Raw genomic sequence first — 17,954 nt, 5'->3', positions numbered from 1 at the left:
TGAGAACCACTCAGGGGCTTTATATAAAACTATTATATCTCACACGCTTTGCTATTGTTGCTTAGTGATGTGTGCTGTAGTTTTAAATGTCCTGCTCCTACACCTGAATATCACAAACTTCTTAAAGCCCAGTGGATGCAAACAAAGGGGTGTGTATACCTTTTTACATATATATATATGTTTCAGGTGCAGAGCGAGCTGGGCCGGGGTCATTTTCCACAACATTAAGGGCAGAAATTGATAATTAGAGGTGTTTATGACACGGTTGGGCCCCCCTGAGGGGCAGCCCTCCCCTTTAACCTCAAGCGACATTAAACAAATGCTGGCTGTCACTTTGGAGGCAGGTTGGAGCTCGAGTCTTCCACCCGCCATACGGAGCTGTGCTGGCGGGACAGACGCTGGTATGGAGAGGGAGGAGGAAACAGAGGGTGGGGGGTGGGGGGCACATTGGAGGACCCCTGTGCCCCCAGCTGTCTGAGCCAGCTAATGACTCGTCTCAGGGGGGCTGTTGTAAGAGAGCAGGGAAATTGAAACAGACGCCTCGACTAGGAGCTGCTACATGTGTGGCTGCGCGCTGCCATTCAGAACACCAGAGAGCCTAATATATGGGCTCCAGCTCATGCACTAATGTTATGTTTATTAATGTGATGGCATATAATCAATACATTGCTATATATGCTGAAATATTAAGATTACCTTTAAAGACACTTCTCCTGTTTTCAAACAAATTAGAGATCGTTTTAATGAATTTGTTAATTTTTCCCAGTAATGACTTTACGGTTTATATACATTAACTCTCATCAAGAATAATTTGGAGGGCAGGCATAATGATGTTCGTCTCAGGTGTCGTTTCCTATATTTTGCCCACACTCGAGCAGTGTATCCCCGATCCTCTGAGCTCCCCCCACCCCGCTCAGGCATCTTCAGTCCCCCGCTGAGCCCATCTTACTCCTCCAAGACAGCCCCATCTCCCCAAAGGTAATGACCGAATTAGGCCTAATGTTGTACACTGGCTAATGGCACAGTGCCGCACATTATAGCATGTGCAACTGGCAACGACAACAGCAATAATCCCTGAGCCCCTTGTCCTCCTGCACTCCACCCCTGGGGCTGGGACGGTGCACAGGGAAATGAATGGAGTTTGCCACACTACAATGAGCTTTTGATGGGAGACAATGGAGGAGGCTGCCAGCACCACACAGGGTGGTAAGATGAGAGCAATATGGGGCCCATCTACTGGCCCTCCCTCCCTGCTTCCCCCAGGCCCCTGGCCCCCGCTCCCAGATTCATAATGGCATCCGGAGGGGGAAAGAAGGGAAAGTGATGTCAAATGTCAGGAAATCAGAAAGATGGCAAGCTGACATCCCCCTCCTATCGTCCCATCCCTCCTATCCCTTTGCCCAACGGTAGCACAGGTTAATATCACATTTATAAAATCACTTACAAGAAACAAAGCCGACTCTTAGCCCCCTGTCACTCTCAGACAGTCATATAAAGAGCTTTGCCGCAGGCCAACTTAGGTAACCATTTGTTCAGTGATAGCCCCATACCTGTCCTTCAGACCATCTAAAGCTGGAGTTGTTACACAGTTACTTTTAGAGCACTCATAGCCATTTTGAACTCCTCCTACTGTAGATGCAATACTGGATTGTGACAAGTCTACATTTACTTTTCATGATACTTTCAATATTGTAAACACTCAGCTGTCATTTCACAGGAATTAACATGGTGCAAACATACTTTTACACCCTTTTTAGGACATGTGATAAAATTATTATTTTTTTAGCTTCAATCTCTGTTTTTGTAACTCATTGCATTAACGCTTGCTGTGCCACTAACGTAAGAGTTTTGAGACAAGTGTATATCCGCGAAGTATTAAGTCTACATTGTCCACACAAAGTCACCTTGATGATATTGATCTGCAGGGGAAAATTCAAATTAAGTCATTTATAGATACATATGAAATCATTTAAAAAAATTTAACCCAGCATTCCCTTTTTCATCCATATTCTGCATCTCTCTTTCTAAATGTATCATGCATCATCATAGCAAAAGACAGAAAATCCTGCATGACCTTGTTTTTCTTCACCGTCTCCGTCAGATTTTTCCTTCAGTAGTTGTGAAGTCATTACTCTGTGCATTCGTTGCCTGCAGAAGCTCCAGAAGAAAATCATAATGTAAATATTTTTTCCCAACATGTCAAATCTAAAACAATGTTCATCCTCACAGTTCTTGAATAAATCATGATGGTTTTTTTCTATTGTTTGGAAATATTATCTTGACTAGAATTGATTCTGTCTAAAAAAACAGAAGCTTATTCTACACATTTCTATGAGTGATCCACCAATGGGACAGCTGCATTTAATCAGGTTTAAAACTAGCTAAAATTAATAAACATACCTGTCATACTTTATTTGTTTGGTGAGGTTTGATGCCAGTTAGTAGTCAGAACTACAATCATCAAGCTGATGATCATATAGTGAAAATTAAACTTAAAGATAAGGCTGAAAATCCAGAGTGTGTCTTTCTTTCGCTGTTCAAAAGCAGTAACTGTTTCCCCTTTTATGCTTTTTTTCCCACAGCTAACGGGATGAGTGATCCGACCGGTTCGAGTGTGGGCAGTGCAACGAGTCCTAAACTTGAGCCGCCTCCCTCGCCACACGCAAACCGCAAGAAACACAGACGGAAAAAGAGCACAGGCATCACAAAGCCAGATGGCTTATCCGCAGGCAATGAAGGTATGAAAAGTTACAATGCTACATTAGCTCGATGATAAAAGTTGCAGAATGAACAAAAATATATAAATCTTTCAAGTGCTGCACAGGGGACTGACTGGCAAAATACTCACCTACTATTATAGAGACTCAGTTTCATTTTGTGGAGCAAACACACAAAAAAATTGCAATTGTACATGTACAGTTTGTGTTTCTATGTTTAACACATAGCACCAAATTTACCAGATATACCATCTAATTCTTTCTCCTTCAAAGTTTTGGTTATTGGTTGTTCTGCACACACACACATACATAAAGTTGCACAGATCTAAACAGTAGCCCTAACTGGTAGGCATGTATGTATACAGACAAAAACTATAGAAACTTCTTTCCATCCTTTTACTGTTTTTATTAACATATGTGCTATTCAGTGATCAGATTTAAAATGACTCCTTATAGTCGTCATGGAATAAGTGCATGTAATCTTCTTTATTTTGGCTGAATGTGGCCTATGATACACATAAAGGTGTGTAGTTTTGTATCTCCCTGTGGCCCCCTGCACAGTTCACCCTCAAAGCCTCCATTTATTTTACTGTTGCGTGAATAGCGAATGTGGCCCTCCTCAGCAGGGGAGTGGCAGTCGACTCTCCACCCAATTAATAATGATTCTTCAGTCCAATGATGAATGGACTAGTCTAATTGGATGGCATTGTGAAAACACTGTGGCGCATTTCAGAGGCCATAAAACTGATGTCACCAGAACGGGATGATCAATCAACAAGATTGATACGCTGGATAACAACAACAATGGCATTGACGCCTCCTAAATGGGGCTTAGCATTTATAATCATTATACTTTTTTTATCATGGTCTCTGACAGCTTCTCTTTAAAGTCTGAATGGGTCTGCTGACCACATTGTTATATAGAGGGAACATCATCAGCATCACATAGATAAGTGGTATGAGATAAGTGGTGCCCTTTTTATTGCTGGGATAGTGTGTGGTGACATCAGCTTCTGTAGGGTAGTCCTACTGAGCAAAGCACTGGCAATCTTAAATCTTAAAGTTAGCCTTCAGAACAGACATCGCTGTTTCCAAAATAGTTGGGACGTTGTATCGAATTGATTTGCAGTCATTTGAAGATTTGTTATATTCAGAATAGAAATGTTGAAATTGAGACATTTTGCTGTTTTTTGAAATAATATATTTTCATTTTAATTTGATTTTGTAATGCATTTATATATAATTTTTTTATAATGGTCACTATATTTTCAGTGTGTCTGCCGCGCTGTCTTAACACGTGGCATTGTCTTGTTGTCCGGATGGCAGCCATTCTGCTCTAAAACCTGTATTTATCATTAAGCATTATGGTGCCTTCACAGATATATAAGTTATCAGTGCTATCACTGAGGTTAGCTTTATTATATCGATAATGCCACATCCACGATTTGCTAAATAAATTACAAACTGTGTACCATGGTGATGAAATCCCCACGTTCCTTGCATTTTTATGCTCTTAATTTATTGAACTATATGCCCACAAAGTCTTTCCGTCTCGTCTCTTGGAGATGTATATTCAATAACGTTCCCAATTAACCTAATTATCTGTGAGCAGATTGTCTTCCATGACGCATGCCCCAATTTTTTTGAACCATGTACTTGGGATCAAATTCAAAATGATTATATACTTTTCAAAAGCAGTAAAATATAGCAGTTTCAACAGACTATTTTCAGCCTTAAAGTGATTTCCAAAGCAGTGCATTCTGTTTTTATTTACATTCTAAACAGCGATCCAGCTTCCAAGAAATGGGATGAGCTGCTGTGTATCTAATCAAGCATCCTTTTTTTTTTCCAAGGCACCCGTTACTTCAGTTTTATTTGACATTACTTAGATCTTAATGTATATCTCCTGACAGAATTACACAGTTACATTAAAGTCTTCACTTAGCGATGGCTGGTATTATCGAACCCCTTTATATCTCGGCAATAAGTGTACCACACGGTGCAAGGTTTACTTCAGAGACCGAAGTATAAGAGTAATCAGACAGGAGGAGGCAGATTCTCAATGTTTCTCACATCATCAAACATGCACATTGTTTTCTGTCTCTCTCATTGTTCTCTGCAAGCTTTTCTATTAGCATCAGCTTGTCTGTTCTGCTGAATGCTCTGGAATACAGACGTATCGCTTAAATATTGGATTCACCCAAGTCTGGGATGTGAGTTGTGTCTCCTGTTAAAAGAACAGGAAAGAGAGAGAGGAGAGATGAGGTGGGATCCTTGAATAAATTGCTATCAGTTTATCTCATTTACGGGGCAAATCAGAAGCATGCAATGCAGGCTGAAATTGAATTTTAGTAGTTGTGAAGCATCATAAATCAAAACAGCGTGAGTGTCTTAAGGTGAGAAATCATTTTGGTCAACATGGGACGTGTGGGATGTACATGGGAGCCTGGAGAGACAGTCGCTGCAACATAATTTCCAAATATGGCACTACAGTAGTTAGCGAGGCTTCTCCAAATCACTGCTAAAGTGGAGAGAAATTTAGACTTATGTTAAAACTAAGTTCATTAGTATGAAGATTACAGGCTAAACACTCGGCAGATGGGCTCATACTTTCAAATGGGTTTGAGTCATCCGTTGTACTCTCTTGTAATTGAGCTTTTATTGTGCTTCAAAAGGATTTTATTTCAAATTAATGCAAGGCCATGTTTCCACAATCAATTTGAAGCCATATTTGGATAAAGTCAAAATTCTCTGTTTCGTCTAATGCGCTGCACTTGCACCAAGAATAGGCACAAGGGACACAGTCCCTAATATCCTATGCACTGTCAGAGCTGTGCGGTGTAATGAACTTCTCATGTGCTTAAAGAATGATGCAGGATGCATGGCGAGACAACTGACAGCCCCGTAATGTGTTTCCCAGCAGCCGCCCGGCGACGAGCTCTCTCGATGTGTCGCTCGCCATAAACCCACTGGAAAATCGATGGCCGATAAAGAGTTGTGTTCAGGGGGAGCCCCCTCTGATTAATGCAGACTGTCAGGGAGCATCATTAATGTATTTCTCTTTTAAAGAAAGTGTATCAAATGCTCATTGTTTTGGGGAGTTTAGCTTGCCCAATGTGAGCTGGGGTGGGGGGTGTCGGGACGGAGGTAAACTGTGACAAGACCTTCCTTGCTGATGCTTCCAGTTTTATAGGTGAAGATATTTATTCTTGCTAAAGTGGCAGAAATTAAAAGAAAATAAGAATGTGTTTGATGTGCAGACGGTAACGAGATTTGCAGACGTCCAGTCAAACAAAGGCCGTCAAACTGCACGTCTATTTTTGAAGTCGTAGGGAACTTGCTTCAAAAGCTAGAACATTTTTATTATTTAAAACTTATATAAGTCAAATTTAAGACGTATATCTGCCTCTCATTAGATTTAGAAAAGATTAGGGTATGAGATCATCAACTAACATGCCATTTTGACAACTTTTTTGTTCTATAAGTAGGAGTTTAACGTTTAATTTGAGTCATTGTTTTTGTCATTTTTGAGACTTCAGTGCATCTGCTTACCCATAAAACACAGAGAAAAAACACAAACCGTAACAGATCAAAAACTCGGGCGATGAAGTCAAAGGAGTGTCTGAATGTAGCTCTTGCAAGAGTGATTAAAGGTTAGTTGCAGCGTCAAAATCAAACACTTCCACAAAAGCGATGCATATTATAAATATAATTTTAGATTTGATGTGACTTACACTCCTAATATTTATGAATAAATGCTTAGCTGCCTGATTAAAAATCATAGTAATAGATGCAATTTGAATGTGGATTTGTGTTTTATTGTCTATCAAAGTAACTGTCAGTAACAAAAAGATGTAAAAATTCCAGAAAAAATTTATATGATGACATTCTAGGTGTAAATGTAATGTAATATAAACCTGCATCTAAACATCAACAAATAGGAGATCCTCAGTATAACCTACTGAATCTAAAATTATTAAAGCACTCAGACATGATAATAGTTAAAAACCATTCATAACATTTCACATTAATATGACATATTAAGTCATAATATATGATAAGAAGACATAAATGCAAGATAACCTCTTCCTTTTTTTCTCAGTTGGAGGCATTCAGAATAAAGCGTTTGTTTGTGAAAGAGCAGAATTGGATTCAGTGTACTCTGTTTCACAAATTAAATTTTGAATTAAAAAAAAGTGCAGAAACGGGATAATCACTTTAAATCTTTGAGTAGTTTCATTTAAAATTTGAGCTGATTGAGTTTAAAGTGGTTGAAAGCACTTGATGTAATTTTATCAGCAGGAGATAAAATAAAGGAGAATCGGGGAAATTATTTCTGTGTTTGTAAAAGTGTGGACTCTCAGAATCATAATGGTAACCGCCCTTTTTAAATTACTGGAAAGGATAAATTGAATCAGTTTGAAGATTGTGGCCAGAATGCTGATGCTGATGGGAACTTCACTTTGGTTGAAAACTGTAAATCATCTTACATTTAAAAACCATTTAAACTAAATTTGATGTTGTCAGTCTGCCACAGTCGACCCAGTGGAATCATTTTACTTTATATATGAACATGAAGAACGCAAACGGACTTAAATAAGCAAACACTGAAAACTAAATGGGCTTTAATACCAGCATGTTACAGATCATCTTTACTGTGGCTAAGGAAGAGGTATAAATGGACTGAAGAAGCTTATCACTGGATGCGGATTAGGAGTGTGATAAGTGTAATAATCTGGAATTAATGGCATATTTACCTGCTAGCAACTGGACAAAGAAACAACCAATTTGCAGTGATGTTAAATGAGAACGCCTAGCATACAGTGCACCAACCCAACTGGTAACACAATATATTTAAGTGTCTGCTGCAAAATGTTTAACTGCTTTTATAACATTTATAATATTCATTCATCAAACTTTTTTGGACTCTGTTCCCTAACCCAGGCCAGTCGATAGTAAGCTAAAGTTTTGCTTATATCGAGAGTCCGGCTGTAATCCAGTATTCTGTTGTCCTGCACCTTAGTAAAGTAAGGGTTAATATCCTCTGGAGTCCAGCTGGGGATTAGGAAATGGAGGTTTAACTGCCTGTGCTAATGGTGGGTGTTTATCTCAATACTTTGTTTTGTCACTCCCTGACTCGCTCTCATTTCCGAAAGCTGTCCCTGGAGCCTCCACTCTTGTAATGGCTTAGCTTTCTGAGCGCCACAGTACAGAGGGAAAGGAATAACAAGATTCTCATTTGGGCTCTATACACACTGCCCACAGATACATGTATAATTGGCCCTGTTTTCATTCTGCTCTGTTGTTAAATGCACTAGCTATTAGGGTAGTGGTATTGGTGCTGATTTCATGTGTTTGTTTATTGTTGGAAGGTGTGCTCCTCGTTTGTTTGAGCACTAGTGTGTGCGTGTAAAAGTGTGCAGAATTGTGTGTGTCAGATAGATAAAGAGTGTGCTCTATCTCTCTCTTCCTCTCTGCTTTTTTCTTTCGGAGTTTGGTCGTGGTTCCCCTGGGGCCCCTGTCGCAGTAATGGCCTGCTCCTGATTGCTCTGATACAGGTTAGGAATATTGGCTTTAATGATGTGTAAAATGAGCAAGCAGTGCCTGTGACATTTACAGATGGCACCGCCTTGGCCTGTTCTTCCCAACTGCTCGTTAATTCACGGGAACGGCAAGCACTTCTTTAAGTGACTGCCTGATGCATGCATACGACACAAAACAGCACATCCTACACACCAAAACAATAGCTCACCTTATGTACCTCTGCACCTTGTCATTTCAGTGAAGCGCTCACGCAAATAGATGAAATAAAGAGTCCTGAAGGTGAAGAGCTGTTTGCTAAGTCCTCTCAAAGGGTTTGTGACACTGGTCTCCAGAGGTCTTTGAAGGGCTTAGACAGATAGATCCTGGGTTGCAGACTGCGTTTTAGACAGCACAGCTGGGCTCAGCACCAAACCCCCTGAGGTGCTAATCTGGTCCACAGGTTCTCGATGGTACATCTGCTGCACATGCACAGCTATAGAGGAAGCACCATCCTCGAGTCCCTGTCTTGTCTGTGAGGTTTCAATTTGATTTTTGCACGTCAAGTAAATATTTTTAATGGCAGCCAGTCAATAATAAAGGAAGTACTCAATAACATCGGTACAATAACACAAAGGAGACAGCTATCCGCTAAATGCACTTAAAGCATTAAGTAATTATATGTGTGAATAGTGGATTCAGGTCTTGAAACTCCTGCGTACAAAGTGTAGAAGACAGTACACTAAAATAAATAATAAAGCAAACAAAATAGATATTTTAACATAACACAGAGCTCCACTTAGAATTTGTAGTAGATCACTATCCTATTTAATGTTTAACATAGAGAGCAGGACTCGAAGCCCTGCTGAAAACAGGCAAAGCACAAACATATTAAAACATGAAAAAGAAACTCACTGTTATATTAAAGTTTATGTTATATAGAGATATAAAACTGTAAAGAAAGGAACAGGGAGAAAGGAGAGAGAAATGGAGGTTTGAATAGACTTCCATATGACTCTCAGTGCAACTACATAATGAATATTTCCCTCCACCATTGTGAAATCGTTGGGCAGAGTAACGCCTGAATTATGCTCCTGCACTGAATCTATGCAGAGCCTATGACGCAGCCTGCGCTAGTGGCCGACTCCATCGGCAGCATTTAAATTACACGTCACGAGACACATGTCACGTCACAGCGAAGCACACTTTTTATATGAGTGACAGAAACACAATTTTCTGACTGAAACCCTAAATTTGTCTTATTCTACACTTGTATTCCCAAGATGTAATGTTGATTAAATGATCATATGCCTCAGTGACTCTAGATGTGGCTATTATTATTTAGCAATTCTAGTGTCAGATTGAAGAGGTGTGTCTTTAAAAGTATAACGCAAAGAGCCGTACTGCTTGCTTTTCTACAATTTAAAATTAAAACGTAGCAAGTTGAAGCTTGGGCAGGAACTGACAATAACTGCTGTATCCCTAATTAATTTGTCTCTGTGAGGAATAATGCATGTCTGACAGTTTGGTATTGAACAGTTTGGCACATAAAGCGACTGGCATCAGTGTAACTTGGTCATTTCAGGCTGAATGTGAGAAGCAGTGTACTTCTGAGAAAACTGGCATCATGTGCTTTCCATCATTAAATGTGATTAATAACCTTGTAGCAGTGGTATGGAAAAGCTGCAGCCTGCCTCTAATGTTTTTGGAAGAATATTTACTGGACTACATTACTGCGGTAGTCGAGCCTGCCACAGATGAATGCCTGAACACGTTTTCAGGATCATAACAAGTCAGAAAAACAGCCGTCTATCTAAGATGAACGATGGTGGCTCACAGTCTGTCTTATAACTTCACTTCTTCACATTAACATATAACTTAAATATGAAATCAAAAAGGGGGAGGGGGGTACAGTATCTTCTTTTGTAATTACATTGTAATTACACAATGTAACTACTTAAGCAGAGGTACTTAAAAAAACTGAACTCATGTAAGTCCAGTGTAGTTAATATGTAAAAAAACAACAACTATTTTCCATCTATTTTTGTATCTTGAAGAAACGTTTTGCTAATTAAAGTGCTTTTGTGTTGCTGCGAGGAGCCATCAAGTTGCGAATGAACCTGTGACTGAACAGTTTTATGATGCATTTAATGTCGGACAAAGATGTGTATCTTTATCTGTTCTTTCCTCTTTAGCTTTATGGCCATCACACTATAATTTCTTTTTTATTATGCCATGCTAATTGAGGGAAATCATAGTTTGGTCATTCCTCACAGTTTGTGCCTCCATTGGCTTTAAATTGTGTTCTTCCTCGTCCGCCCACTCGCAGAGCTGTGGTAATTTACTTCTAATTGGCAAGAACTTGTTGACCTTAGGCTCCCAGATTGATATGGTCAGGAGGTTAATGCTTATGTTAATGTGAGAAGGTGATGGTTCCTCTGTTAGCCGTGTGCTAACCGCAACAATTGAGTAATAACAGAAGCGCTAATGGTGCTTGTACAAGCTCATCATTGCAGGTGCCTGCGAGATAGCAGCGATACCTTTGACACTCGGTTCACGCTCAGATTTACTGAAACACTCTGACCTCGGCTCACGTGGAGCTGAATTGCTGCACTGTGTAGTGGAGCTGCACGTAATGACCGTACCTGGGTCACACATAAAGATTCCTGCTGCATACAATCGTGTGCTACCTCCGTGGTTACACCATATTTCACGTGTGTGCATTACTATGCATGGAGAATTGGATTTGTTTTGCCTTGTATACTCATCAGTTTAAGAAACCAGCCATCCGTCGCTTTTTTAATCTCCATAATGAAAGTGTTTTAATGCCTCCAATTTATTGCCTGGGCAGCCAACAGAATAATTAGCTTTGTTCAGGTTTTTAAAAAGATGAAAACACAAGTACAACAACATTTGAGTCTGAAAATCACAAATTATAATCAAATGCATTAGTTATTGTACCTGAAGGTATATTGGACAAGAAAAATGGATTTCTACTGTGCAATTATTCTTTTTTTTAAAATGTAATTTTCTTTTGTTTTCTTTCACCTATTTGCTTCTTTAACTTTAATGTTAGGCTTCTATCTTTTTTAACAAATATTGTAATCCCATCAGTGTTTCCTTATGTCACACCAACATAAAGACTTTTTCCACTATAAGTCTAAATAAAGAGGCTTCCAAGTCTTTATTGATTCTCTGTGACCTGAAGTCAATTCCACAAACTAAATCAGATAATTGAAGTCGGCGTCGAGCTAATTGGATTATTGCTTTCCCCCTGAAGAGATGGCCCTCCGCCGTGGCACAGGGATCGCTACATTAGTGGCGTCCATCAGACATCTGTCATTTAACAGCACAGGATCGTGTCTCACAGCAAGGAGGGTGAATTGATTATGAATGGGGGAAAAAAGTAGTAATTTCTTTGATTAGATGATTTGCCTGACAATCTTATCGCCATGTGATAGCCGTCATTTTATAACTCATACAGAAGCCGTTTATTGTTAAGCATCTCCTTGTGTTCAGATTTCGGAATGGATTGCAGTAAAAGCATCAATGCATCTGTGCAATTAAAAAACTTTTAAACTCATTTAATGGTAAATTATGTCAACACGTTTGGCAGTAAACAGCAGCACAGATAGCTTATCAGTAGAACTATTTCCATTGGATAAAAGCTACATAGGAGGAGAAGAAGAAAACCCTTCCTCTTGTGTCTATTTGCCTCCAGTCCTCCAAGCATGGTTTATGCAAATGAGATGACTATTTGCATAGACATAATTAGGTAATTACAAATCATTTGGCTATGAGCTCAAGCATGTGCAGAGACCAGAGACGTTACACGGGTACAGTACAGAGTTAATGAATTGCTGCTGAACAGCAGAATCATTACAGCATGTGTTGGAACATATGTTGTGTCAGACCTCTTCTTTGCAAACGACAGGTGACATTTTCATAAATCTTAGTTAAACACAGTGAATGGATGGAAAAATGGATTCAAAGCAGCCTGGTTTAAAAATGTATCTGTGTGTTATGACAAGGAGGAAAAATTGGGGGATAAAGGATTAAAATTTTGGTAGTAGATTTTAGATTAGATTTTCAGACAATTCATAAAATAATTTTTAAGGATTTATGACACAAATATTTATAAGCACCTGCTTAGCTTGGACTAATAACTGTTGCTGGAGATGTGGCAGTTAATTTACAAACAATATAAAACATCTACAAAAACTCTTTGAAAGCTAGTAATGATATACTCTGTATGAAACCCAAATCTGGCCTTATTTGGTGTTCCGACAGTCTAAATCTTCAATTCTAGACACATTTTTAAGCTGCCTAAGATTTCATTTAAGTCCTGCTATAATACTGTGCAAAATCACTCTAATGAATGGCAGGTGTGTCACAGGGATTAAATGTAAGTGGTGCTCCCACACATTATTGCTTATTGACTAGTGGTTCCCTCTGTGACTGGGGCTAAAGTGACAGATCTGAGGCAGTCCCTTTCAGTTTCTGTTTATAAAAACTTACCAAAATGGTGTGTTAATTAAAATAATATTTATACACACACACACACACACACACACACACACACACACACACACACACACACACACACACACAAACAATTAGATTTACATTTCCAAAAAAGAACTGGGCAAAGTTGCGTGTGCCATTAAAGTTGTAGTACGATTAGTCAAAGTAAGTATCAAATTCCTTTGGTGAGAACCAAGATAGTCTCTTCTATGAGTTGAGCAAGTCAAGTCACTGCTTAAGTTATTCAAATCAAAGCCATGAAATGCAAAATTCTGACTGTGTCCACGAGTTAGATGTCGCATTTGGTTTGGAGCGGCTGATTACTCCACATCCATAAATATATCTGACATTTGTTGACAATTAGTAAGCCTCCTGAAAGAACACACGTGGAAAGCAGTACCACATTAGCTTTAAAATACTCAAAAGGAAAAACAAATATAGCACAAAAAACTTGAGACAAAATGTTAAGCATCACATGTGATACTGCCACTGTTTGTCTGCTTCATTGTTTACAGTCGTATAGTGAGTCATAGCTAAATAATATAATTAAAGTGAATCCACAGATGATTATAGATATATTTTATATTATCATGGGAAGCATTTTTTAAAGTTTTAAGTTTAAAACGCATAAATAAAAAAAAGGAACAGGATTTATATTTTTCCTCCTCTACTTTTTGTTTTGATCCAGAGGATGCTTAATAAAGATCGAGAGCTAATCTTGGACTATCATATTTAAGTGAGAGCTGTACAAACATTATTTTATCAAATGCACATTGTCAGCTTTAAGCAATGAACTTTGTAACTGTCAATAAAGCAGTCTCTGCTTTAAGAAGTAAGAACATGAGCTGTAATGCCATTCTTCTGGTGCTCTGCTCTAACTAATCTGACCAGTGCCAGAGCCTCATATCAAAAACTGTAGATGACAATTGCCTCCCAGACTAGTCTTTCTGGTAAGACATAGGCAAGAGTTGACCAATCCCAGAGTTTTAAGAGAACATATGTGTCTGCTGGTGAGATTGCCTCTGATAAAGCATCATTTAGTTGCATCTTTGATTACAGAAGGGTTGACAACTCAAAGCAATGTCTATCGATGTGTTTGCACAGATAGCTTCTGTAGAGCTCAAATAGTGATCTCTCAGATATCCATTTCCAGGGGAGGAGAAAGTTGGTGACCTTGACTTAGCAACCTCAAGCAGATAATGCTCAAGACTCTACAGGTTATAAAGCTAACTTTGCAGTGACCCTGGTGCGGTATAAGTATTTTTTCTGAGTCTCCAGTGGTTTCCTTTTCTTTGTTTTCTTTTTCCTTTTTTTTGGCACATCTGTATCAACACCAGCAAAGCTAAAAGTAGAAAAGCAATTCAGATAAAGTCATGAGAAGACTAACTCTGATTGTCTTTTAGCAATGTGTTTCAAGTTGAACCACCAACACAAATTTTCTGTTTAACGTTGGATGTGTCACCGATTTCTGAGCTGAACTTCAAATCATCTGTTTTAGGTCTAATTCACGACTATCAGTGTCAAGTCAAGCTAATATATTAGCTGGTCAACTTTGCAGCACGTCACTCTCATACAGTAATTCTTGTCTATCTGTACTATTTATTGTTAAAAGAGGCTAAAATGACCAAAAGATGTTTTATACACATTCTTGCCAAGCATCCCCTTAATTCAAGATTTTGAGGTGATCAAACAAAATGCCCGTGCCAGGCAGCATTGTGTTCAGTGTGTTCACAGTGTGTTCACATCTAGCTAAATACTAATTTATTGTGTGTCTTTTTTTATTTTGTTTTCCAGAGCAAGAGGATTCCTTTGAGTTCGTGATTGTGTCGTTGACGGGGCAGACGTGGAACTTTGAAGCATCCACGTATGAGGAGAGGGAACTGTGGGTCCAAGCTATCGAGAGCCAGATTTTTGCCAGCCTGCAGTCTTGTGAAAGCATAAAGAACAAGGTACAGTTTGTCATGAAGGATAAAGACTATCAGAGGAACTGGACAGGGTTGGCGATTATCATCTAATCAAAACATCGTCATGATCGTCATGATCGTGCTACATTTCTCCCACTTAATTTACATTCCTCTTTTTCTCCTTCTTTCCAACCTTTATCACGCCTTCACCCTCCTCTCTTCCCCCACTTCAAGCTGTCACATGTGGGAGGTTGTCAGACAGGTGCACCGCAGTGTGGGGGATCTCTTATTAGAAGTGACAGACATCAGAGATAGAACACGACTTGTGTCAGCATACTGGGGAGACACATCCTAATTTTCATATTCATATTTTCTCTGCCTGTGTCTTTTCCCGAGACTTTGAAAAACCTTTTCTCTCTCCCTTTGCTTGTTGTCTATAATTTGAGTCCAGCTATAATTGTTTGCTTTCTCGTGATCTCCAGTGAAATAATTAGTTCCCGTTGATTTATTCTCACCTTCATTTCTCACAGTCTCGGTTGGGCAGCCAAAGTGATGCAATGGCCATTCAGTCCATACGAAACGTGAGGGGGAATAGCTTCTGTGTGGACTGTGACGCACCAAGTGAGTATAACTCTCTACGGTTAAAACACATCTGAACACATTGTCTATTACATATGAAATACAGATATTAAAGGAACAGATTAAAGACAAAAACCCAACATTCTTCCCCTCTTTTGGTGACATAACAAAAGGTAGTAGAGGTCAAGATTTTGAGAGGGTTTTTTAATCTTTAATTTGTCACGTCGTGCGTAAAAGCAAACAAACAAAAAAAACCTTCAGTTTTCATACTCCTGTAACCAGATTCCTTAGTTTTGTCAAAAAATACATTAAAAACTTTCCATACAACGCACTTACAGTGCAACAGGGCACAAAAAACTCCACTTAGAATATTAAACACTTTGTAGGAGAGCTGGTAATGCTATATGAAAATTATAAACTCATATTATTAGATAATAAAAGTGGGTTGGGTTTGCATTTGGAGGTGCTGCTACATTTGGGAAGCTGCAAAAAACTACATTTTGGGGACCAAACAGCAGCTGCAAAGGTTTTATTTGATATCGAGTCATTTCTACCAGCTTTCCTCAAGTTAGATCTAGTATTCAGCACTGTTAGAAGTACTGCATCTTGCAGTTTTGGCAGATACTGATTATTCTTGTCTGACTAATATAATTGTACTGTTTGTTTTTTTGTCCTAGAAGAGGTTACCAACATTAAACCATACTCAAAATAGGCTCATCACAAATTTCCTGGTCAGGCTTTTAAAGCATCTCTTGTTACTACTTTTAATTTTTTATTAATTCCTATCTTCTGTCACGCAGACCCCGACTGGGCCAGTTTGAACTTGGGTGCCTTGATGTGCATCGAATGCTCAGGCATCCACAGGAACCTGGGCACCCACCTGTCTCGCGTGCGCTCTCTTGACTTGGACGACTGGCCGGTGGAGCTCAGCATGGTGATGACTGCCATCGGTAACGCAATGGCCAACAGTGTGTGGGAAGGCGCTTTGGAGGGGTACACCAAGCCAGGGAGCGACAGCACCAGGTTAGCATACTTCTACAAATAAAGGTGCTGCTTAATGAAGCGTGCAGAGATTATAGAATGAGAAGGCAGCGCTGTCTTCTCTCCATTAGCTGCCATTTATTAGCCACCCACATTTGAACAGAGGCAATTCACATCGCAAAATGCTCCATAAGAAGCACCAGGGGTCCATAAATGTCAGCCTATTGAGCCAAAAACACAGTATTTTATGTCTGAGCGTCAGTCCATCCTGTACACACTGATCGCTGTGCTTCTCTTGTATCAGTCACTGCTTTGTTGTTATCAACAGTCTCTGTCATGCTTCTGACCCTCTGGAAAACCATATTTCACCAGAGGAACGTGACATCATTTTGCACTTGCCTGATAAATGCTCTGACTTGCTTCATATCCATCATGTTTCTCATTTGATATGTAAGTACTAATCAAGAGAAAATTAGCAAACCAAAACCACATCTGAAACAGCTCTCTGTTCGGGCTTTCTTTTAAGATCCAGCATGTGCCGATAAGTCTGGGACTTTCTCAGCACTGTTTGCAAAGCCAGTGTTTTACTTTAGATCCTGGCGAGCGGCTCTTGTTAATACGTTTTTCTTAAATTACACTTTTCCATTCACCTTGTGAACGCCTGTCCTAACTTAACCCACCCCGACAAATACCTTTTCCCTTTCTTCTGAGATCTGGTAGGAGGATTGTTTATCTCTTGGTGACAGGTGAGGCCTAGCGTTCCCGCCTGACTAATGATCTGCTGTGTGGCTGTGCAGGTAATTAAGCACACCATTAGGGCTAAACCCCACCCTGAGAGACAAGCCCTCAGGTCCCAAGCTGCCCTGTCACATATCCATCATACAGGCCTGGGTCATCACTCTGTCTGTCACACAGAGACTGTCTGTAGGGTCTCCCTGGTGGCATTAGACTGTTTAACATCACAGCTTTGTAACTTTAAGAAAGCAGGATGTCTGGTTATTTTCTTTGCTAGTACCTTTGTTTTTACATTTCAGAGACTAAAATCTTTCCAAATTTTAATTAAATATATAATAAAATTAAAACAATATGGCGTTACAGGGACCGGGACAGGGACAGGCGTTCACACTTTTTATTGCAAACTAATTAGAAAACATTTTTCATACCAACTTGATAACGTAGATGTATTTTGATAGTATCCAATCAATGTGGCCAACCTGTCTTGTAATGTTTGTTTGTCCTCGAGAAACATAAATAGTGGTTAGGTTTAAAATTTTAATGTAACAGACTTTAACATGGTAGAGGTGTAACATCTTTGTTTTGTCATTTTAAGCCAATGCTGAAATGTTTAGTAGATTAAGACAGTATAATATGTTAAATAGCAAGAATGTGTTAAACATAAATGAACCGCTCACACTTTATAATGGTCCTACTTTGTAATATGAAAGGACTATTGAACTGGGGCAGCTGTTGCTCAGGAGATAGACCGGATCTTTGGCTGGTTGGAAGGTCAGAGGTTCGATTCCACAGCTCCTACAATCCATGTGTCGACGTATACTCAGGCAAAATACTGAACCCTGAGTCTGAGTGTGTAAATGTTACATAAAAGCACTGAGAGGGTGAATTGCAGTAGAAAGTGGTTTGAGTGCTCAACTAAAGCACGATATAAGTACCTGAACCATTTAGTGAAATTCAAACTGTTGGTGTGGAAGAGAATGTATTAGGAAGATGT

At 39.3% G+C, this 17,954-nt stretch overlaps 1 protein-coding gene across 1 annotated transcript in view; it reads left to right on the top strand.

The window, feature by feature from the left end:
- The window catches only part of LOC146497658 (arf-GAP with GTPase, ANK repeat and PH domain-containing protein 3-like), a 75,065-nt gene that overhangs the window by 44,735 nt on the left and 12,376 nt on the right, over positions 1-17,954 (top strand). Inside the window, exons 13-16 of the mRNA XM_085139165.1 lie at positions 2,583-2,738; positions 14,556-14,710; positions 15,196-15,286; positions 16,045-16,267. Of these exons, the coding sequence (XP_084995291.1) occupies positions 2,583-2,738; positions 14,556-14,710; positions 15,196-15,286; positions 16,045-16,267 (625 nt within the window). The remainder of the gene's footprint in view (positions 1-2,582; positions 2,739-14,555; positions 14,711-15,195; positions 15,287-16,044; positions 16,268-17,954) is intronic.

This window comes from Neolamprologus multifasciatus, chromosome 18 (assembly GCF_963576455.1).
Source record: "Neolamprologus multifasciatus chromosome 18, fNeoMul1.2, whole genome shotgun sequence".
Taxonomy (NCBI): domain Eukaryota; kingdom Metazoa; phylum Chordata; class Actinopteri; order Cichliformes; family Cichlidae; genus Neolamprologus; species Neolamprologus multifasciatus.
The sequence above is the reverse complement of the archived record's forward strand: the minus strand, read 5'-3'. Positions and strand labels throughout refer to the sequence as shown.